The sequence below is a fragment of the Danaus plexippus genome (assembly GCF_018135715.1).
Source record: "Danaus plexippus chromosome 3 unlocalized genomic scaffold, MEX_DaPlex mxdp_34, whole genome shotgun sequence".
Taxonomy (NCBI): Eukaryota; Metazoa; Arthropoda; class Insecta; order Lepidoptera; family Nymphalidae; genus Danaus; species Danaus plexippus.
Window position 1 is genome coordinate 569238 of NW_026869846.1, and position 24432 is coordinate 593669.

At 34.4% G+C, this 24432-nt stretch overlaps 1 protein-coding gene across 3 annotated transcripts in view; it reads left to right on the plus strand.

Moving 5' to 3' along the window:
- The first annotated feature begins 6488 nt into the window (after positions 1 to 6488).
- Positions 6489 to 24432, plus strand: part of LOC116765363 (innexin shaking-B) — a 29834-nt gene continuing 11890 nt past the window's right edge. Inside the window, exons 1-2 of one of the 3 annotated variants that reach the window (XM_032654836.2) lie at positions 6489 to 6711; positions 21526 to 22292. In XM_032654836.2, coding sequence (XP_032510727.1) covers positions 21921 to 22292 — 372 coding nt within the window. In that variant the 5' untranslated portion in view covers positions 6489 to 6711; positions 21526 to 21920. Of the gene's footprint in view, positions 6712 to 20852; positions 22293 to 24432 lie in introns of those variants that run through there. The other 2 variants (XM_032654828.2, XM_061527096.1) reach the window with 2 other exon arrangements.

The window sequence follows — 24432 nt, forward strand, 5'->3', positions numbered from 1 at the left end:
CCCGTAAACCAACGACACAATATTGTAGATAGTGAATTCAGTTAGCTATCGCCTGTACACCGTATACACGCGATACCTTTTGACCATAATGTTGTGATTGATTTTTTATTCCATAGGTTTTCTTTTCACTTTCAGAGCAGAAACAAATCTAAACTATATTTAATGTTACTAACAGAACAATGACCTCTTTACGATACTTATTACGTTGAAGTCGCTCAGAAAATAATGTAGTCGGTTCTAAATGTTTCCCTCAAATGATAAAAATGACATCAATATTCGTATGAAAATAATTTTAACTATCTCGTAGTACTTTATTTCTTAGCAAAGTAAACTTTATAATTATTAATCACATTTTAAACATCTATTCATAACCTGAAACGTTTCTCGAGTCGTTTTAGAGTAAGTATGTTAATGGCCGTTGAATAATCTTGCGAAGACCAACACAATAGCTGGCTTCTTCGTTAGTGTAACACTGAGGGGTTCGTTGAAAAGGTGGATCCTACCTGCTGAGTAAGGCGGATAGGTCGTCTTCAATTCTTGCACAAGCGTGCAGTATTGCAAATTAAATGACTTCAGGATTTCCTTGTTTGCTCCTAACGACCGGTCGGTCCTTTCGATAACCGGGGTTTTGTACAAAAAACAGACACACGTTAAAGATAACGATCTGGTAATAATACAGAGGAAGGAAATATTATTTAGGTTTGTTTATGTGAACGTTATTGATGAAATGGGCCGAGATCCCCTGACGGAGGGGGAGCACGGGTTTACAAAAATATCATATATTATCATCAGTGAGGAGAGTCGGGAGTATCGAGATACATATGTACACGCGACTGTTTGGGATACGGCCGAGATCTGTGACAAAACTTGATCACTTACAAATAACACTAGTGAAAAATCTTTTGAATTCATCGGGCATAATAGGTCTGTTTCAAATTAAATGAAGCTCTTAAATAATTATTGTAATTTAGGTTTAAGGACACAAAGTGATTTCGATTTAGATGAGAAAACTATAAAATTAAGTAATATTGTTATTCACGTTATCGTGAACGGCTCATAAGGTTGCTTGGTTTATTGATGACCAGGGACATACCAGAGGACGTTCTGAACACGTACTGCTGGATCCACTCGACGTTCACGGTCGCTGGCGAGGCGGGAGCGTATCCAGGTGTTCGGCCAGCCGGAACAGCGCCCAGGAGATACGGGAAATACTACCAGTGGGTGGCCTTCATGCTGTTCTTACAGGTGAGTGTAATGTGCCTTGTTTTAGAGGAACTACGCCTGAATATATCACAGGAGTTGGAGCTCTAAGGTAGAAATGGTATAATAATATTCAAGATCTAATCGGACAGCTAGACTGGCTGAGGCGCCAAGTTGGATGACGGTAAGTGAGAGGTAGGCAATTTTTTCAGTCACAGATGAATGATTGAGGGTCACTATTGTTATTTGTTATAAAATGTCTCCACGGACACTCATGACCTGTTTACTAAGGAGGAAAAAATGATTTTAGCAGCAAATCTTATCTGTTAATAATCTAAAATGACTGTCAGTCTCAAATTCAAATGAGGACGTACTTGACTGAGTAAGGTTTATTAAGAAAAGTGTATATTATATATATATATATATATTAGAGATTAAGTATTCCCTTATTCGACAACTACCATTTTATACAGTTGTAAATTTTGTTGGTTCCGTTGATTTGAAATCTCCAAAGTATATGTTATATTAACAAGCAATGTGATTATATATGATCGAGCCTCTAGCTAGCAACACTGGAACACATATACTAAAATGAGTGGTATTAATATCTCAGAGGAGAAAATAATTATGATCTACACCCCATAGGATTGATTGATGTCTTCGGTAGAAGCAATCACTTAACCCCTTACTCCTGTACGGAAATCCCTTACTCCTCACAGCTCGCAGTTCTCTAACACACAAATATAAACTCTATTACTGTCATGATTAAAGCTATAATAATTATAATCACATCAGCTAATTAGTGGTTATATACATAGAATTTTAGCCAGTATTATTATGTCGTAAAGGCTATAATTGTATAATTGTTTACGGCCCAATAAAAATGGTAATATCATCATGCGTTTTCAGAACACGTCCTTTGATTGGCCTCTCTATTAAATATCACTATGGCGTAGTCCTTCTATCGTGTATTGGCAAGTTTATAACTTATTATATTTTTGTTCGATACTATTTTGTTTATTAATTACAAAGAGAATGTCTTTTTTGTATCTTTTTAGAATATCTTTTTTCTGTCTTAAATCAATACAGTTTAAAAAGTGTAAGATATGAGACATATTTAGTATATTTAAAATACTATATAAAACTTATATTTTTTTAAGAAAATATACATTTACCAAATATAAAGGGAAGACAATATTTATTGTATTAAATAAAGTATTGGTTTTATTAACAATGGTTAATAAGAACCGTTGATTCATTAATTCTCTTTACTCATATAAAAAACCACTCTTCTATTACATCCGTAGGTCCCGCGTAGCGTCACTATTGCTACGACGTAGCGGACAGCTACGTTGCTTGCTACAAAGCATCATCATTAATAACAGACTATTAGAAATGTCGTACTACGTTTAAAGATTCAAAAAATACGGAAATATTTAGTGGAAGGAGAAAGTATGACACGTTATGAAGTGAATGTACGAACATGAATCCAGTCTAGTCCATAGAAACATGTCTAAGAAATATATTTACTTATTTATACTATATTAATAAATATTTAAAGTAAACTCATATAATAGTTATATAAACATAACTAGTTGCAGGACAATATATTTGATGTGCTCAATACTGAATAACCTGACTATATTGTATTCTATAAATAAGTTATAGCCATAATACAGTGGCTCCCATCCCGACTCGCCTGTGATTCACATTTGTCTACGTGAAGTTATCCGCAGTGGAGCTTCGCTTTCATTAAGTCTTCAGCCCAAATTTAAACTTTATAAAACCGTTCGGTTCGGCTTAACGGATTGGGCCTTTTGTAAAGTAGATTATCGATGAATTTGGCATTGGTTGAAAAAAGTGCTCTCGGCTCCAAGGTCCGCATTAATCCCACTGAGGTTTATGAATCTTTGTCGGTACAAAGTGGGTTAATAATGTGTGACTATTAATAGACATAATATAATGTCTTGCGACGATCGACCTGATTCATAAGAGGCTGCATAATGCACTTGCAAAAAGGTCGCTCTCGAGAGCACCACCTGTGTCAAGTCGAATCATTTAGACACAGCATTTAACATGTTCAAGCTATTTCTGACTCCAGCATCTCAAATATCTTTTTCATCCAGCGCTCGGGCGCTTTAAAGCGCTTTATAGTAAGCCAATATTCAGTAATTAATTTAATTAATCTGTTTCCTAACCAACCTCCTTGGTCACTATGCCAAATATCTCAATACTTCTTCTATCAACAAGTCTGTTTGCACCCATCTGATAGCACTTCTAATGCGTTACGATCTCTGAACAATATTCGTAAATACAGGAATAGTAAATATGTTTATGTGAACGACCAGTTCGATATAGTCTTTATGATCTCGCACGTGGTGACAAAATTTCTAGGTGTGGCTAAAGTCAGAGCGTTCAGGCGGGTTGATGTTTTAGTTAATGGGTGATTTCTATAGACGAACTCTTAACCTTTCTACAACCTTTAATAACTTCTAGTACACATTGTCATATATAACTTACTCTATGAGACTTAAATCAAAAGACATCCTAACTCAAGAGAACTAGACATATTTTATGGGCTGTACTTCAGTACCATTAACTTTCACATTAGGATAGTGAGGTTTAATTTCAGAAAAATATCATTCAAAGTGCTGATTCAAAAACTTATATATGTCTAAGTTTTTGGGTGGCGTGTGAGACTATCGGACGTGATGTTACGTTGTTGTGAATGACATGTAATTATAAACGTCCTCCATTTTGAAATCTTGTGATCTTTTAATTCCGCTGTGTCTATTCGTTGTTTGATCGAGGTTTAAACAAACGGATATATTTAAACAGTTCCAACGAAATTTCGCTCACCGTTTATGAGATGGTATGTATTTTTACGTTATAGGTCGACACAGAGAAAGATTTCCTGTCTGATCGTTACAGATGGCTGTAGAAACCTGAAGATTTTTCCTAATTGTTGAGACCCCGAGGTATAAGAAATTGGGAAAAATAAGGAATTCGTAAAGAAGGAAAAGATGAGTTTAGCGCTTCGGTTATTTACTCATTAATTTGTTTTGGCTGCTTCGTATTGCATCATTGTCGTAACAATTAATAGAACAGATCAAAGATCACTTTATTACCTGTATATTGATGCATCCACATATATTCGTTCGTCGGTATGACTGTATGTTCTCAGTATGATAGCCATGTGGCTTTTACGCACTTAACAAAGGTGTGATTCATACTGAATTATTCTTAATTAGGTTTATATCTGCCAAATGTTTCGTTACCTTGGCTTTAATTAGGCTTTAAAAAGATAATCAAAAAATTTAAGCGATAATTAACTTTGTAACGCATACCAGTGTACAATCATCCCGCAGCATCCCGAGATGAATCCCGATTCCGTTAAAAAAATATTTAAAATATATTCTCCACTGTGTGCAGTGTTAAAAATTATAAATAGTTTGCATTTTGAACAATAAAACATGAACCACGTAATCATCATATTTTAATTAAATTGCTTAATTCACGGCCTCGTAGAATGAAAAATTGTCAGTATAAACTTACTCTAGCACGTTTGATTAAAGTTAAAAGGACCTTAACTTACCAGATTCTCAGCTTACAGACGGGTGACATAAGTGGATCTTAGTTTTTACAGCGAACTTAAAGCCGCGAAATCGTATCTCGGTTTCTATCTACGACAACCTATTTAGACGTACTGTAATCGATTAATTTAAATCATTCCTTTTCCCGATACTATACCAGTAAACATTCGTTTAAATGAGACGGAATTAAATATAACTTGAAAGAACAAAGACAATTTATCTAGAACGTTCAAAAATAAGGCATCAGAGTTATCACGAGATAGACACTGTATCTGTGTGTCTGTATTGCAGAATGCATTCGTGAACATTTTATTTAGTCCAAAAATAGTACATTGCTCCATCCCTACAGAGGAGAGCACTTAATAGAATGCCTACGGTATTTTTAACATTTCTAGAACTTTCATTTTGAAGTTACTCTTATAAGGAAAGTTGATTTTAAAAATGCATATGATGATTAATATTAAAACGTTGACTGATAGTTGATCAGAATAATTTCGAAGATTTATTGTGTTTTGTTGTTTATCGTATTACAGTAAAAATATTAAGGAAAGATATAGAAGCGAAATTTACGAAATGTACCCATCGTAATTATTAAAAAAAAAATCTGTATATATAAAATAAATTTCTACTTTCATCCCATCTATATAAGCTCTGAAGTTAATTTATATATTTTTAAATTCAATTAAAAACGACATTGGTAATAACAGCATTCTTATCTTATACTTCACGCGACATTTATAACTATTTCCCTCAGCACACGGACAAACTTTTTGTCCGATCAATTTGCCACTTTATAATATACCCCCAGATCGTAATCATTTAGCCTTGATAAATTTTATTTAAGGCATTCAAGTGACAGTGCACACACAGTCGGAACAGGGCGTAGAAATATGTATGTATCGATTTGTTCAAAATATTTTACCTGATTGCGGTAAGGTCAAAAAACATTCTTAATTTTTTTATCTGCAACCAAATATGCAAGAATTATTATAATATTTACATACGGAAGTATATATGATCATACTATGAGAATATTATTCTGCACACTCTACTTTTTTTCCCTATGTTTTTATTTATTCCCATATTCAGACGGGTTTTAAATAATTTTATTTATTTCGTTGAGTCGAAAACGAAGAAAATGAGTCGGTCAAAAGTATTGTGATGACTGACGAATCTGTAGAATTTAATAGTTCCGAGAAATTTATTTTGACGTCTCTGTTAACGACGACCGCTGACAGATTATATATTTTGATATCTGAATGTTTGACAAGCTCCGACAGTAGCCATCGGTCGATCCCATAATAAAAACATCGACTTTTACAACCCATATATCAAATGTTCCATATTAAATCTGTCCGAATTAAAAGGTTCAAGTTTATAAGAGTGTAATCGAGTGACGTTGTCGAAACTTGCAATAAGTCAACATCGTTAATGAAGCTGTATGCCTGCGTGCTGTCGGCCTCATTATCGCCCGCGGCAGCCCTCGTCCCGTCGACAGATTTAAAGCGGTGATTTTAATAATCTTTATTATATGGAATATAAACAGCACGCTCCATCAGCCGACCCACTAACTTCAAATATTATGACGTTACAGTGGGACGCTAGTTGCACGCGCGTGCCGCACTCCAACTTAACTTTATAAATAGATTGCACATCGGTTCTCTATGTATTTAACGTAAGGAGCTTTTTCAGTGAGGCCGGGCAGTCGACGCTAACGTTTCGCCGCGCCGCCCGCGACGAGGACAGCGCGCTCTCCCGCCAAAAAAACAATCAACTCGTCGGCCGTGCCGGGTTATTTACTGTATTGAATTAATTCCATTTAAACTCTGGTCCGTCTTCCGACGAGGTCGTGGGAGACGTGCTCGCTGCGGGCCGTCGGTGACATCTGTCCAGTGAGTGCAGACAAATGTAGATTTCCGTACGTGTTAAACGTCCCGGTGGCTGATCACGGCGCGTTGCCGCGTTTCAAAAATAAAACGTTGCCGATTCGAAACCGGAGCACCTCGAAGGTTAATGACAATATAAAAAGCGTGCATTAAATTATGTGTCTGAGCGGTCGTCACATTCTGGATTTATTGTCCGTATCACGGGCGCACGTGAGTCGCCGACCACCGACGAACGCTCGCTCTCAGAGCCGCGGAGGTTTGTTTTCGACGTCGATTTAAATTTCACAAAACGAAAAGTGTCAGTGATAGCAGCGTTACTGTACCGTCCAGTGGATATTTAGTGTAGTATGAAGTCCGTATTTTAAAGTCAGTCCATACGACTCGATCGAAGGTGGCTATCAAAACGTAAACTTCCCCATCATCCATAAAATAGTAAAAGCAACTTTGACATTGAGCGTATTTTATAGGCCATTCCATCGGCTCGATATCATCCTTTGGAATAGTTGGAGGAGTGAGTTTTTTTTAATTGAATTTTGGTCAAGTCAGGTCAGTAATTTAGGCAGTTGTGAAACGTTCCCCGATAACGCTCGTAGTTCATCGCACGAGGCGTTTGGACAATGTTGACCCATATCTGAGGATATAACAGTCGGCCACTATTACAATGTAGCACATTAAACAGCAACTAATCATGTTTTTCAGAACGTTACGATCTCCGGATGTAATTCATTTTTTTTGTCTTTCTACAATATATTTAAGTTTTAATGCACAGTGACAATTGGGTCAGAGATTCAGTGGGTATTTTTAATTATCATAAGAAATTTATTATCATATAAAAGTATTACGTGGTATCATTATCATTAATTCACTATTCGTGTTAAATACTGAGCTTCTGTCAAAGATCACAAATCAAAGTTCATTAATTTAATAACCGAGCGGCCTTCGAGTTTAGATTTAATCTATTTCATATTACGACCTCATTAAGCTGCTTCGGAAGTTGTTTGGTGACAAAATGGCTGCGTTATCTGTGGTCCAGTGTTTCGCGCGCTTTTCTCGTCCTTACGTCTCGGCCGATTAATGATTTGCTAAACACTACGGACTCTGTGTGAAGGAAATACATATCTAGATCTTAAAACACGTTTTTTTTAATTCACTCACATTAAAATCGACATTTTTATGTGTGTCTGTGTCTCATAAGTCAAAATATTTTGACGTATTAATTAAAACATATAGCTAATACAATCGTTATCCTAAATAAAAGAAGTCGTATATAAACTATAAAAGGCGAGCAGTGCCCGCGGTCGAAGAGAGTGCAAAATATTTATTTCGCTTTAAAAATAGTTTTTCACGTTAAAAAACTTAATAACATTTATTTGAGGAATGATTGATAACACACGTTCAGCGCCATTGTGCTCCGCGCCGTGGTTCATTTATAATGTTAGCCAGCGGTCGGGCGTTTTTCTTAAACTTATTTAGTTTCCTCGGAGTTTTCCTTATCATTGACTGAGTCTTCGATTCCGATCTGTGTACGCATCGTCTTATTTCTATTGACGTTTGAGACGCCGTCTTGAAGCCATTTAAGTCGTTTGAATCGTACTCCAGAGGCATTATTACATGTCTCCTTGAATTTAAAAAGTGCACTGCGGTCTCTAAATAATTCACACAGCTGACGGGGAACGATTCCTTGACTATTGAAACGGAATCAAATTATTGGCAATAATTCAAGTGCAGTGCTAAGTTATTCCCAAGTTACTGCCCCAAGACCGTTTCCAATTAATTGATCTGACTATAATTTTATGCGAATCCTTTGTGTTAAGTCGGAATTACCTTAAATATTCTTCATATACACCATATTGTTTTTTTTTTAAATGACTTATATATTATATAAGTAATTTAAAACTTCGTAAAACATCTTGCATATTGTAGTGTATACAATGTGTATAACTCTTTCAGAGCGTTCTATTTACAATCGAGATTCTAGAGAGTTCATATAAATCGAATGACCATTTTTGTTAAAAAACTGGCAGCAGTCTTACTTTTGTTTTAGACAAAAACTGAGATAAACTTCCGAACAGTATCGGAAAAATGATACAAAAAAGGAATTAGCAATAAAATATGTTTGTTACAGACAGTGAAACTATGCCGGGCGGTTTGGACGCTCTTGGTAATCTATTTGAATGCGTTATAACTAATCTTTGGATATGTAACTTGAAGCGTGATAAAAATTTAATAAAGTCAAACATAATGGAATAATAGATACGTCTGTGTTTGTTTTTTAAATCTCGCTATTTTTTTCTTATAATTATTCACGGGATAATAATATCTGAGTACCGTAGTAACAAAGATTTCCTCTAGTATGATACAAAAGCTGACTCTCATAACACATCACGGGGGAATATCTATCATTCTGAAATCCACAATATTAAAAACAATGGTGGAACCGTTACGATCCCATAGCATACAAAAATAAACCCGACATGCTATTGGAAAGCGGTAAATCAAGACCCGTAGACTGAACAGTAAACGTCACCCACGTGACGTAAGGTACCACCTACTGCTTTTTAGATTTTATCTGCGGCACATCTGCGTGCTTGTATTGGGTGCGAGAGTTGTTTGTAACTGAAATTAATTCTGTACGAAATGGCCAACAGTACGAAAAACATTGCGGTAGTTTTAAAGTTTCATCTGCTGTTGATAAAACATTAGGGAAATAAATTCAAGAAAATTGTGATAAGACAAAGAGTACAATAGAACCTGCTCGTAACAAATTTAGGTGAGTTCATTGAATCACTTTTAATTTGATTTTTTTTTATATATAAAACTGTTTGTTACTAGGTATGTACAATAGCGTAATACCAGCCGAAAGTAAAAAAAAAAAAACAATAGCTAGTGACGGACGTTGTCATCGTAAATAATAACGATATCGATAAAAATATCTATGTCATGAATATTCGAAATCTGAACCGGGGTGGGTCAAATATTTTATGTTAATCCAGCCCTCGTGGTTGTCTCCGGATAATTTGCATACGGCCAATGAAGCAGAAAGGCCAGCAGATTTTTTGCCCGCAGATAAGCGCAAAATGAAGTGTCGCCACAGATATTCAATAATATATAAAAGCTCCGTCTTGGGCGACTTTGAAATTTATTAAACAGTTAATAGTGACGCTCTTTATTACCTAGAATGCAAATTCGGTTCCGTTCTGTTGTATTAATAATATATGATGCGGCGATGCAATATTATTGTTGCAGCGAAACTTAGTATACGGGACATAAAGTTCAAACTGCTCCCACGTAATGAAGAACTCTTCGGTTGCTAGTACGTTCAGGTAAATTCAGTTTTATTTATAAAATCGAATTATCACGTGCTTGACATCGATTTCCATTGTATTAATATTTTATAAATTTTCGTTTTCAATTATATAAAAAAGTTTTCTATTAAAAGAACGTCTAAAATAAATATTCCAATCACGGATGTTGTGAAAACACAGTGTTAATATCATATTTTATATTTCAAAAGAGTTTCTCACAGAACAGTGAACGGCCATTCTAATTGGTTGTATAGCGGAACGTTCAAAAAGTGTTTTATTTCTATCCAACTTTAATATTTGGATTTATAATACTTGCAAAGCACAGCTGAGAGGCCGTCAGGAGTCCCTCGACGTTTTGATCCGCAGAAAATCCCTTAATTATACAGTCGATTGCTTTGTTACCTCCTTTAAAGCGCGGCGGCCGATATTATATATTAAAGTACGGACGGAAAAATTCCGACATTTATTTATTTTTGAATGCGTTCATATAATTCGGACTAAATTTCGTAATTCCGAAAGCCGGTCCGTTGGATAGAACAGATATATTTTACGCCTTTTGGTTTCATCACAATTGGTACACATCCCGGTTGTTAAAACTTAAACATCCAATTAAAGCGAATATGCTAAAATAAAATTTCCAAAGTCCTAATTGGATACACGCATAGAGTTTTCTGCTGGAGGCACGTTCGTGGGTTGCTTAAAGTCTACCTCACTGTTGCATTAACGCCCTTGTGTCTTGAGTGTTAAGGGCCACGTTTAATAAGACGTAGCATCTGGAGTGCTCTCGTGTTATCGAAGTGAGCGGTATCACACTGCTGAGTGCCACTGGATTTCCCTGAATGTCAAGATGTTTGCAGTTTTCACGTCAATTTTTAGGACGTTGGCCGCTCCATCCTCAAGGGATCTGTGTCATTTGTGTCACCGCCTCTAAAGCTACAAACGTTTATTATTGATTGATTTTTTAATTGTTCATACGTTTCATTTAGAGGAAATATTTGCGGTTTCCTCAATCATTACATACATTTGATATTGTGACAGACTTAAAAAAATATTGATGTAATATTAACTCTTCTAACAATGACACAGATCTTATATATTTAACAGAAATGTAATTATCATAACCCTAGTAAGTACAGCTTTAATATTATAGTCCCTAAATACATGGAACGATAAATTCTGAACTAATAAAAACAAAGCATTTTCGTCTACGGGAAATCTTCAAGCATATGCCATATTCCCTTAAAGTTATGCATCAGGGATTCAGGAGAGCGGTGCCTGCCCCATCGCCTCAAACAGGTCACCACGTACAATTCTCCGTGTCCTATCTCAGAACTCAAGCCTTTGTTCCAAAACGAACGGTCGGCCTGCATCTCGAGTGTGGAGAGCCTTCGTATGCTCAGACTCGGCCAATCTATATTGCATAGATCATGTTTTGATTACTTTATGTTGTCCTGGTACCTCTGAAAACTTTATTTGTTGTTTTTATACACTGAATTTAACAAAATCCAAATCATTTAAGCTTACTAAAGCTAATATCTTCCATATTTAGTTTAAACAGCTTCTCTATATAATTATTATTATTAAATACATATTTGGCACTTGTTAGTCTCTTTTGTAAACCATAATAATCCTATATTTCGCAGTCAGCGAGTATCCAGCCAACATTTGAAGTGTTAAAAAAAGGATCCAAAGAGTATCCACAACGGCCTCGTTGTATTCACAGCTCGGAACGTTGCAATTTCAACTTCCTACGTGTTATTATTTTATTTTTTTGTTCAACTTTTTTCGAACATTTTTTTCGAATGTGAACCCTGTAATAGTGCTGTTTAAAAGTTCACTTCCGCTTCTTATAATTACGCAATCGTACAAATTATATGTTAAGTTCCGTGACACACTTCCCATTGTTATAGGATGCGATAATTTTTTTATTGTATATAATAGTAATTAATGTTCTTCAGCGAATTTCAATACTCACTGTGGATATTGATCACAAAGACGAAATCTTTGACATTTCTTCAATATAATTGTATAGTTAGAAAAATAAATGTATTTGTTTAAAGGTCACGTCTCGCTATACTTGTAAAATAAATCTTAGGTTTTTTTATTAAATGGTTCGACGTCTTTATCGTCGTCCGTCATTAAAATCGCCCGTCTTCGGGCGGCCTGAGCCCGGGAACCTTGAGAATCCTCGAAGCCTTGATAATAACAGACCTGTAACGTATTACAATTATTTACAATCGTAAATCGCATCAACAACTGGCGAGTTTATTTTTTCAATTCCAGTAACATTGATCGTATCGGTATTAAATGGACTGAATATTTGGTTCGCGTCGATATAAACATGTAGCAGGCGGCCATTACGCTCAGGGAAGTTTTCATTTCTTTATCAATCTCCCATTTGGATAAGAACAGCTCCAGATTTAACTATTACATCTTACAACTGATTCTAAAAATAACTTATCCTACTGACCGATTTCCTATTTACTCGTTTTTTCTCATATCATAATGATGTTCTTGTTCTTTAATATTGCGTTGATAGTGAGTCCGTCGTAGAGTGAGATGTATTACTCGCGTTCCGTTTCATACAGACGAAATCAATTTCTTCGCCGTGATGAGTCAAGCTAGGACAAGCTTTATTTAGAAAATTCAATACTCTATTTCTGTGTTGGCAGTAAATGCAAAATTATCAGATGTATCTCAATAACCGCTCTCGACTCGATTGTAGTTTCAAACTAGCTTGAGTATGACTTGTTATTGTGGAAGTTGGTTGTTTACCTTATACTGTAATGAACACGTTGCCGCAACACCAATGATTCCTGCGAGCGAGTTTCACCTCATATTATACGTAGTTGATACTGTGTTATAACACGCTGTCCACCTCTTGGCCCTACAATAACGAAATGTCGGAAGCTAAGCTAAAAGTTTTGTAATATTAGGGAAGAGCTTAAATTAAATGGGTACATAGTAAAAATGTGACAAGAATACGCATATACACTATATCATTGTGTCAAAATATATATTTTTTTTAATTTTAATTAAAATATTCTAAAATATATTACACACAGGCGAGAATAACAGTCTATAATGAGTAATCTATAAATAGTATTTATTTTTAGAAACTGACATTGTTTATGTTTGTTCTATAAAATTATACGAATGTTATTAACTATCGTATGTCCGTAATCTCCTCGACTGTTTTATATAAACTATCCGATAAAAAAACCCCGAATTAAAAATAAAAGAAACACATATAAATGGGGAATCGATTAATACAAATCCAACATTGAAACTTCTCGCCGCCCACTCGTACGAGCTTAACCTCCAAATATGTATAAATATAGGATTCTAAATTAAATAAATAGTTAGACGAATCGGATTGCGTCAGTGCAGAAAGAAATATAATCAGAACGAACTTGGCATACAGGCTCTAATAGTTACATTTATAAAGCATTTTATTTCCGTGCGGGATGATGGCGGGCGTGTATTAAAAGCGTATATTGTATGGGAAGGAGATTCAAATATCTCTCGTCAGATTGTTAGCTATGTAGGTCGGATTTGCTTATACTTTTACGGCGATGCTTAGCTGGTGGTGTTAGTAGGCTAGAGAATAAACATAGAGAGCTCGATTAGATTACCGTACACGATACAACATCTGTTACTCGAGCCCCGACAGCTATGGACCGCGACTGCAAATATTGTAATGTATGTAGCCAATAACATTAAGATATAGTCATTATGGCGAGCGATTAATTAATATCAGGAACATTTATGATTATTCAAATCGAATCAATAGTATATAAACAGCCAACACATAAATCTTACGTTATTTTTCTTAGTATCTTTGATCTCACAACTCGGTAATATCTTAACACGAGAAGCGTTTTATTAACAGCATAAACGTATATATATATTTTATTATTACTACATACAAAACATTCATATAAACAATATCTTCATAATCTCTTTTATTTATAAATTTAATTTTTTAATTCCCATTCATATATTTCGATGTAATGTACGCTTGATCACGCCACACAAATGTATTTTTACTTCGAACGTATTTCAGTTTAAGTATATTTTTGTTATTAACAATGGTTCCTTAATTCACGATCTAAATTACACTACAACATAACCGTGTTTATTCGTTTCCATTTAATAAAACAGTATATTTGTCTGTGCGTAACTAGCCTTTATTATTAATAGAACACTCGGTTCAGATTTATAACGTAAACTGTTGCTTATGTTATTAAGAAAATAGTTTATAAAGTGAACATTTGAATGAAGGTGTGATATAAATATATATATGTGAATAAGTGTATGGTATCCGTCACACTTAAGTGATAAAATTATAATCTCGAATGATTCCATTACACCTTTATCGGCGCAGTTTGTGGTTTAAAAAATCCGAGAGTATTAACCCAGTTGTGTGCTATTTGCGCGCGCGGCTCAGCGTACATCACATGTACCGCAAATGGATTCTGATTTCTTATCGTTGGGAATAAAAGCGATTTATTGATATACGACGTCTGTATGATATTCGGGATCCGCTCTGGAGTTATCATTCCATGAGTGTTGGACCGTTCAGAAATTAAAGGGCGGGAACATTATTTCTTTTACATGAATAGATCGAACTCAAAGTCGTTTCCGAACTGATTTGTCAATCACGATTTATGTAACGTAATATTCGATACCAATAATTTTCTTTGGTTTCGTGATATTATATTTAAACACAATTATTATAATTTATTTTCCACGGAACAAGTTCTCAAAAAGTTCGCAGCGACGCCTAAGTTATATAAACGCAGCTCCACACTCGGTAATAAAGCGAGGCTACTTTATTACTCCATTGTTAAACTTGTCACCACAATGGCTAATTCATAAAATATTAATTTCCCTCAGACGTCTAATTACACTCTACTTTATATTCATAACAAGACATACGTATAAAGTAAGAAATCTTTACATCGGACGTACTTAAAGTTTTAAAAACGCAGAAAATATTCTAGTCTATCTGAGGGTTTGAATAATATCAAAGGTGATTAAAATCCATGGCTTTACTATTATAGAGCATCGAGCAGAACCAATAAATAGTAGGTAAATGCATTAATACAAATGAGTAAATTCATCTCAGACTAGTTTTAATAACACCTCGTCTTGGCAAGTGATCTGACGACACCCACTGCCAGCTCGTATCGCCCCGTGGTAGGCTTTCTTTAGCTTGGACATTTCTAGGTCTCACTCGAATGTGCTCTCAATGTTAGCTTCATGTGATATTTTTCTGTAAATAAAATAATTCCACTCGACAGTTTAATCGTCTGATCTAATATAAAATACAGTTGTCAAGTATAAAAATAAAGATGTGAGAGGGAACGCGATACGTGAAGTCATTAACATTGAAGCTAGCATTCATTACATGCACAAACGGCTGGCTGATCTTGATCCAATTGTCTTAATCTCGCACTTATCAGCAGCCTTGAAGAAAGTTCTCGCTATAATCCGGGACCGTGAGCCGGTGCAAGCGCATTGTCATCCCCTAAGCACTGCTATGGATTCTCGAGCATTACGTGAATAAAACGCTTTAATACCGCCCTTATAAGTATCACGATCTATTAATAATCACGCTGCTGCAGCTAAAACTGACTTAAAACGCTTCTATAACTGTCTAAGTAAAAAGAAATTGTAACACACGTATTAACTTAGGCCGTTATATATAATTTTTATCCAGTTTCTGATTATTTGGTAACACCTTTTCTATTGTATAGAAGCTCTTGTCTAACATTTGACCTGCATAAATTCCTTTCAGAAAGCTCCTTGCAGTTTTACGTTTATCTTTCACTTAAAGATAATATTAATTAAACTGTTATCAATCTATTGCTTGTCAAAAGAAGGAAAATAATGTGTGATAACTAATGAGATAATAAAAAAAGAAGATGTCATACAGAAATATTGGGCTTACTGACATTACGAAATTAATAGAAAACGACGTGTTTAGATATTATTGAAAATAAATGGGTTATTAAATTTATAAGATTATAATAACATGTTATGAGGAAAATTTATCAATTTTTGAATGACGGCCGTCGAAATTTTATCTTTACAAAAAACTTTATATCTTTAACATTCAAAGCTCATCTACGTAATTCATTAATTTGTTCTTACAAAATATTTTTTGTTACATAGAAATTATAAAAATGATTAAATGTTCTGGAAATGTCCCATTCAAAGACCTTGTTTACATCAAGACCTTACAAGATTTGTACAAGGCCTGTAATCCTATTAGTGTAATACCTAGACTGCTAAGCGGATGTCCGTCATTTGACACCGCAGCCTTCCGGGTCTCAAGAACGAATGAATGAACTCTTCGCCATTGAAGTTTATGACGAGCCTGCAGTAAAAATTACACAGTGAAATGTAACAAAAGTCTCTTGAACAAAATGTAAGAACCGAGAGTCAAACACACGGATTATGTTCATTAAATTTTGCATTTCATGAATTATTCATACTGAGAACAAACGAGCATCGTATCTATTTCCGACTGTGTTTGTTTAAGTCACAAAAAAAAAACAATTCAGTATCAAGTACCGGAACAGTCCGGGCTAAAAGCGAAGTCTTTGTTCCTTCAGTACCGCGAAAGCCTTTTGTAGACTGTTGGCAACCGCTCTGACACGTGGGACTTAGTTCTTTGCGAGTTGAAATAAAACATCCACATGTATATAATAATACATTATTTATGTATTGGTTGTATTTATTTATAATTTTATGTAAATCTATTGACGCGCTAGTTACGAAAATAATCTAACGTTAATGTGAAGTGAGATGGATGAATTATGAAGAGTAATTTGAAGCTTTTAAGAAAACGTAATTAGTCACGAGAATACGTTATTTGAGTTACTGGAAATAAACCCGTGATTCACAAAACATCATCGTTTCAATGAAATGTCTCGGTAACGAGACGAGATACTTTGATGTGACCGATCTATAAAAAACCGGCTCTCAAATCATTCAAATTTATTATTTACGTATTTATTTTTAATGCACTACACGTATATAAACAAATGTAATACTGTAAAGCCGGAAATCCGCCGGCTGTTCGAGTCAAACGACTGTCAAAATGTTTATATCAGTGGTAATTAAACGTCCCGATTCAAATTATCGCTCGGAAATTATTACCACATTATAACACGGACGGAATCTAACAGTTAATACGAGACTATTTCAACACCAGAACGTGGTATGAAAAAAAAATAGTTTCAATTTTGATTATGCAGAGAGATAGTGTTATGATGCCGTGGGGAAAGTTTATTTGCTTTGAATGTTGCCTGAAATCTCTCATCGACGGAATCATATAGCACCGACGCAATGATCTTTAATGTTTACAATTCAGCTTAATACTTTTATATATTATGTATTCGGATGTAAATAAACAAGAATTAAATTATTAGTAAGACGGTTATACAGCGACGCCCACGAGACACGTCGTGAGTTACTGTCTAGCTAATGTTGATACGGACGTCTATTTATCGTTCGAAACTCAGCTTCATAGTATTAAACAAATGTGATTAACTATTAAGACGTGATAAAAACAATCTAATGATATAAAAGAGAAAGTGCATGTTTAAAATACAAAACTTTTCTTGAATAAAGATACTATTGAATTTCCGGCAGGCAAACCCGCAAACAAAACATATCAACGCTTGAGACATACCTACCATGTACTACAAGATAGCATCAGACTTAATCAATAAATTAAAGAACTTTGAATAACTATAAAAGGCAGTAACTAACTTGATGGAGTTGAACTGTAAAGGACGCATATAAAATACATTTCCTTCATACAACAAATGCTAACAGTTTTTTATCTTTACCTACGTCTGATCCGGTCTCTTTCTCATCTGAGTCGGGGACATTGGCATCATAATGATCTTGAATCTATAAACTATACACCGAGGATTGCTGTTCGCGATTCGAAGACGAATTTCGAATTCAGTAACAAGAAATAAGTGATGTTTAGGAAAGTCTCGGACGTCTCCAAACTGATAGTTTTAGTCTAGTGAAATTATTACTTTATATAGATGCATTTGTTCGATATTTTCTTTCATATATAATATAAATAAGTGATATATATAGCAAGAAAAATATGATCGATAGAGTGTTCAATTGACAGACACCAGACACAGCACGATAGCTTCGATGGAAAAGCAACTGTAAGTTACATTCTAGAAGTTGCGAGTTCAAACCTGCTCGTGAGGATGAACTAATGTATTCTATATGAACTTTTATTCCACTATTAGCTCCAAATTACTATTTAACAACAAACATAAAATACATGTTAAATATTCCATTGTACTTTACCACAGTGTATACGGATATATAATTTCTACAATATATTTTTTTACTTTCTTGAATCACTGAGGATTTTTATTTTATTAAAGAAAAAAATTCTAGTTCATTATAATAAGAATTATAACGTTACGGTCATGTTTTATATTGTTTGAATTTGTTAGACGATACGTGGCTCTAGTTAATACTACATCGTAACTCGTCCTAAGATTTGAAACGGGAGTTTACTGGTAAATACAAGTAAGCTGTGGTAGACTGACAACATACTTAGTCCATTTCACTACCGAGTATTATAAGAAAACTACTACAATATGCAAGAACGTTAAATTCCATCATTTTATGCATGCATAGTGTTACAAACATGCAAACGCATAAATGTGTTCATGAAAATAAAATTTATGATGTTAAAATAACATTGAGTTAGTCACGCATGCTTTACTTAATTATGTGTGACAATTCTTAAATCAAATCGCAACATTCTGGGAATCACAAAATAACAATAACAAAATACAGGCCAAGGGCGGATAACGATAGCAAAAAATTGTTTCTGCTATTTTAAGATACTAATATGTGAGACGACGCGGCCGTTACTAATTATACAATATTATTATTATTAACTGTCTCAAATAATATAAGTAAAAAGACGAATTACGATGTGAAATAATCAGTAATATCAATGTAACCATGAGAGTCGTGCTCCAAGTGATGGCTATATAATAAATTACTTAAAATTACTTTACCAGAATATAAGAGGTGATTGCCCTTACGAAAGTGCATCTGAACTGTAACTTTATTTCGTAACATTCAAGGTCGGTTTTTGTTTGTAATCAAATTAAACGTAATAACATTATTATGTATTATGGTAGAGCTTAAATTGTATAATTTCCTATGGCAATAATTAACTGGCGTCTCTCTCATCTCGCGCGGCCGTAATTATATTTAAAACAACAATTGTTTTATATAAATGTAAACGATTTGAATTCCGAATTGAACGTGAGTCGTACCAACGAATTTTTTGCTTGAAGACAGTAAAAAAAATGACATTTTCTTGTGACGTTTTAAAGTCGTGAAATTAAAAATATTGTTTATTAATGATTTACCGTTCCGTCTATTAAATGCCTCGAATATCCCTTTATATATTCTTTTATTAAAAAAAAAAAACCTGGAGAATCACTTTTCTTCTTTACAAGAACGTGATATACGATCCGTTATCAAGGCAACTTGGCATTCCGCGCAAGTTTTGCTGAAATATCGCCGCAGAGGCTATTAAAACTATAACTCATTATTTATTAATTCAAATAGGAAATGCAGTTTATTGTATAAACAGAATTTACTAAATTGTGTACAATAGACATAAACAATGTTGAAGTTTCCAACAAAAGTGATCGTATTTAAAACGATCTAGGTGGCAATACAACTTGTACCATTCAAAATTAAGAGCAAAGTTTATACGATTTATAATACTTTTTTTTAAAAATTACGTCCGTCAAAAAGAACTGTAAATTAAGTTGAAAGGTAAGAGGACTACCAAATATTACAATATCACATGTGCAGGGAATACAAAAGCACAATCTTAGATAACAAATTAAAATGATTTTTTTCACTATACACCGTTAGTAACAGAAGCACGGAACTAACTAAAAATAGATAATAGAGATTTAACGCAATTTGAGTTTCACCGGTTTTGAAAAACATTAAAAGATCTGAAACGAAATAATTAGAAGCGTTTAATTTTCTAAATAATCATATCTCGTATCAAAGGTTTGTAATATTAATGTGATTTACAATATTATGACGTTTGTAATTTGTAGCGAGCATTAGTTCCCTGGCTCTGGCGTGATCTGAATCACCTGTCACGGTTATACGACTCTTTGATCTCAGTACAACTAATAATGTTCGGTGATTTCAGAATTTCTTTAAATATTTTATTTAACGTCCGTTCGGGTTTAATGGTCCGTGTGAGTGTGAATGGGTTCGCAAAAAATTTGAGATTATTTACTGCTTCCTAATTCACGAATTTCGCTACATCAGAATCACGTTTTGTTATTTTTGGTTATTCTAGAAAGATTTTTTGGTTTTCCTACTTCTTATAAACATATTGACATTTCGTTTTATGTCAAAAAAAAATATATTAAATTGGCTTTCGATAAGATAAATATTGTTACTAATTAGGATTTTTGAGCAACAAAAAAAAACAGTGTTCAAATTCATGGATTATCTTGTTGATAGATTATTTGCTAACAGTTTTATAAATCCCAGAAATTAAAGACGCGTGTAAGCTCATAGTTCCTTTATGGACATTTGTCTTTGATCTCCATAAACAAAACATTATATTAAAATAATTTATTAGACCCATTAGTGTGTATTTATCAAAGCTAATAAGTTTTACGAAACTTTTCGTATCGTTTTTATTATTCCCGAGTTGCAGATCGTTTTTAACCTATATAAGTATATATTGTATATTATATAGTTTGTTCTGACAAAATCTACTTTGTTTTTTTTACGTTCCGTTGGCGATAATAGAAAAGTTTTAAAACAAAATATTATTTTTTTATCATCCGATTCTTTGGATTGAAGCAATAATGATCGAAGCAGCGAACTCGCAGCTAGTTACAAACGAACGATCGCTCGCATTTATTCCGAACTTTACAGACTTTATTCATCGGATATCGACGAGAACCGAAACCCGATAAGTCTTTGTTTGTTACCCAAATTCGTTCCTCCCTCCGAATGAATTACAAGAGTCAATAACGTTTGCATATAGAGCGAATTAAGAAAACTCTTTCCATCATACGAGATGCAACTTGAACGGTTTACAAAAAACTAAAGCAATCCTTGTCATAATTATAATAAATGCATCCACTGCATTCAGCATAACGCGAGTACCGATGTTATAGTATCTGTGCTTGATAAGCAAACAATCTGCTGGAGATGCTGAAGCTTCTAACAGCACAAAGAACACTTCCGAACCGACTTATTATGTATGTGGAAAATCTTCGAATCACTCTTTCAGTAATTAATCCTCTGCTATATAAAATTATTTAATAAAAATCTCCTTATTAACGACTGGCCTGCTCATGACATTGCGGTGCTCCGGCGGACCGACAACGTGTATTCATAAATTACATCCGAGAGCCGCCCTAGTTATCTGGTTTACATAATTAATTCTTAGAACAACAGATTTACCAAATTATCTTGCAGCTTCCTATTATAATTCGGTGCTCGCCCGATGACTAACTATCCGAAGTCGAGATAGCGAGCATGGGCTCGTCCAGCAAATGACGGAGACGGCAAACAAAAAATTATGAAACGTAGAAAATATGACACAATGGTATCGTTTCTCAAGTTCATAAAAATACCCAAAAAAATACACCAGCACAAACAGAGCCTATGATATATCGATAATTGATAGAAACACTGCCAATATAAAAAGTGCCTTACGAACAACGAACTGTATGTGAAAAAAAAAGTTAATTATATAAAAAAAAAAATGAAATCTGGTGCTTCGAAACAATAAATAGAGTAAAGGAGACAAAAATAATGTTAGTGAAGAAGACGGGACAAAAAGTGTGTGATATTGGACTGAACCGTTTAAGATGTTAGACGTTTTCCGCGGTTTAAAGAATCTCATAAAGGTGAACTATGTACACATCGACTCGCCGGTGTTCAGGCTTCACTACTCCATTACCGTGGTGCTGCTGGTCTCGTTCAGCCTCATAGTGACCACGCGCCAGTACGTCGGGAACCCCATAGACTGCATCCACACCAAGGACATCCCCGAGGACGTCCTCAACACCTACTGCTGGATTCACTCCACCTACACCCTTAAGAGCTTCTTCCACAAGAAAGTGGGAGTCGAAGTCCCATACCCCGGCATCGGGAACAGCAGAGAGAAAGGAAAAGAAGATATGAGCGACAGAAAGATTTACAAATACTACCAATGGGTCTGCTTTTGTCTGTTCTTTCAGGTAAGTGAGTTATTTTATGAAATAGAAATCGTATAAATTTCCACCGTCCCAAACTGAGTCAGTGAAGGAATTTCAGTGATTCTGTAGGTATATCCTGATGTTTCTTATTGATCTAGAATGTGGATCATATCCATTTTGAGACAGCTGTTGCGTTCCACAGTTAGTCATCGCAATTATGAATTAATCTCAATACTTAAACGAATATTGTTTAAATTTAAAATACTTATTAACGTTTTCCATTTAGCAACGGAAGCTTCGAAATAGTTACTCTGATTGATCACTTAGTCTCATTATAGCTGGTTAGCGATCACAGAATTTGCCAATTTACATATTTGTTCCAAATTGTTGATTGATATGAAATATTTTAGCATCGGAATTCTTAATTTGAAATATGACTTTAAAACAGATATAGTAAAAGTGGGTTAGGTTAAATATAGCTCGATAAGGTAAGCTGTCGCAACAGACAGACCTGCACAAAGCCGGCGGACTGTTTACAATCCCGTTTCACAATTTTTATTATCTACTTTAATGTTCCGTTAAACTTTTTAATCTGGGTCGTTAATCATGCGGAATTTGGGCTAATCATAATATTTCGGCTGGCAGCACTGGTATTTTGATATGTCAATTTGTTTTGCAGTTTTCCTGATTTTGGGGTTATAATAATATTTGACTGGCAACTCCGGCATTTTGATTGTTTAGCTTGTTTGTAGTTTTATAATGAAAAAGTTATGTTCATTCTTCTCATAAATTTTATGTGTTTTGCGGTTTTAAAACAATGGAACGGTTACTTTTTATTAATACTTTAACAAGGTTTTACCAAAACAAAAAGTTAAATTGAAATTAATGATCTAAATAAGATTTTTTTTAATCAGTTATTAATGTAAATATCATGAATAGCACTTGTTAAAAACGCATCATGTTTAATACGATCCGCGCACTGCTCGCAGAACATTTCAGATCTACATAATATTTTTAACTCAGTTGAAGAGCCTAAACAAAATTTAACAAAATGAAATAAAAATGTGATTCAAACCTTACAAGAATATATATTTAAAATGTGCCTAATCCCATCGACCGCCCTATACATACTTGGGAAATGAGGCATTATGCAGATACCTTTGTTTTCTTTACTGAAACAGAACAAACAGTCGGAAAAGATATGACGGTACAGTCCCCTGGCGAGTGTGGTGAGAAAAGCAATTTAAAAATATATGTCAACATTTTTTATAAAATTATGTTTGGAACTGTTGAATCATGTTCATATATTAATTGTCAATAATGTCATATACTAATATGAATGTGAACAACTTTATTTTTAAACAGTCCGTGCGGTATTTCACCCACCGTATGCTCTGAATGCTACGGTAAACTTTAAAACACAGTTAACAAAGCCTAACACTTTTCCTAATCAAAAAGTCAAACAATACTCTCGTTCCCATACATAAAACTATTAGTATTTTATTATCATCTGTTTCACTGAACATCAAATTGTTTACACAAACCACAATTACCACAGCTTCTAATGTAAACTCGCTCATTAGCCGACCGCTTTGGTACTTACAAAACGATTGTACACCAACGTGTACCGTTACGGAGCTAATCAATTAGAAAACTATTTTCTTCTTCATTCGCCAGAGAATAGATACAAAAGTATTATTTATCAATGTAATAAATATTATTCTTATTGTGGAGTTAAAAAATAGCTTATAAACGTGTTACACGGATGGAAACACCTCCGTGCCAGACCGAATAAAACTCGAGACACCATTAGTACAATATTAGCAAACGAAGCGTACATCTTAATACCATGTTTTGCATTCGCCGAGCAGACGCCATTTTACAAATGCGACCTAATTTACCGTTTATTTTCCATCATAATGGTTACTAGTTATTTTTAACCGACTTCCGAAAGCGTTTTGCTGGACCTAGCACGGCTAGCTGGAATATACGATACGCTTGTACCCACTGCCTGGATCCTGTAGACATTATACATATCATTACTTATATACACGTCTCGAACTGTCATTTTATTTCCTAAAGATTGTTCCATTATAGTATATTAAGTCCACACTCAGACGCCATTATTAATAATCTCATTAAACTGATATAAAATTAAAGCCCATGTCTTCGTAAATTGGTG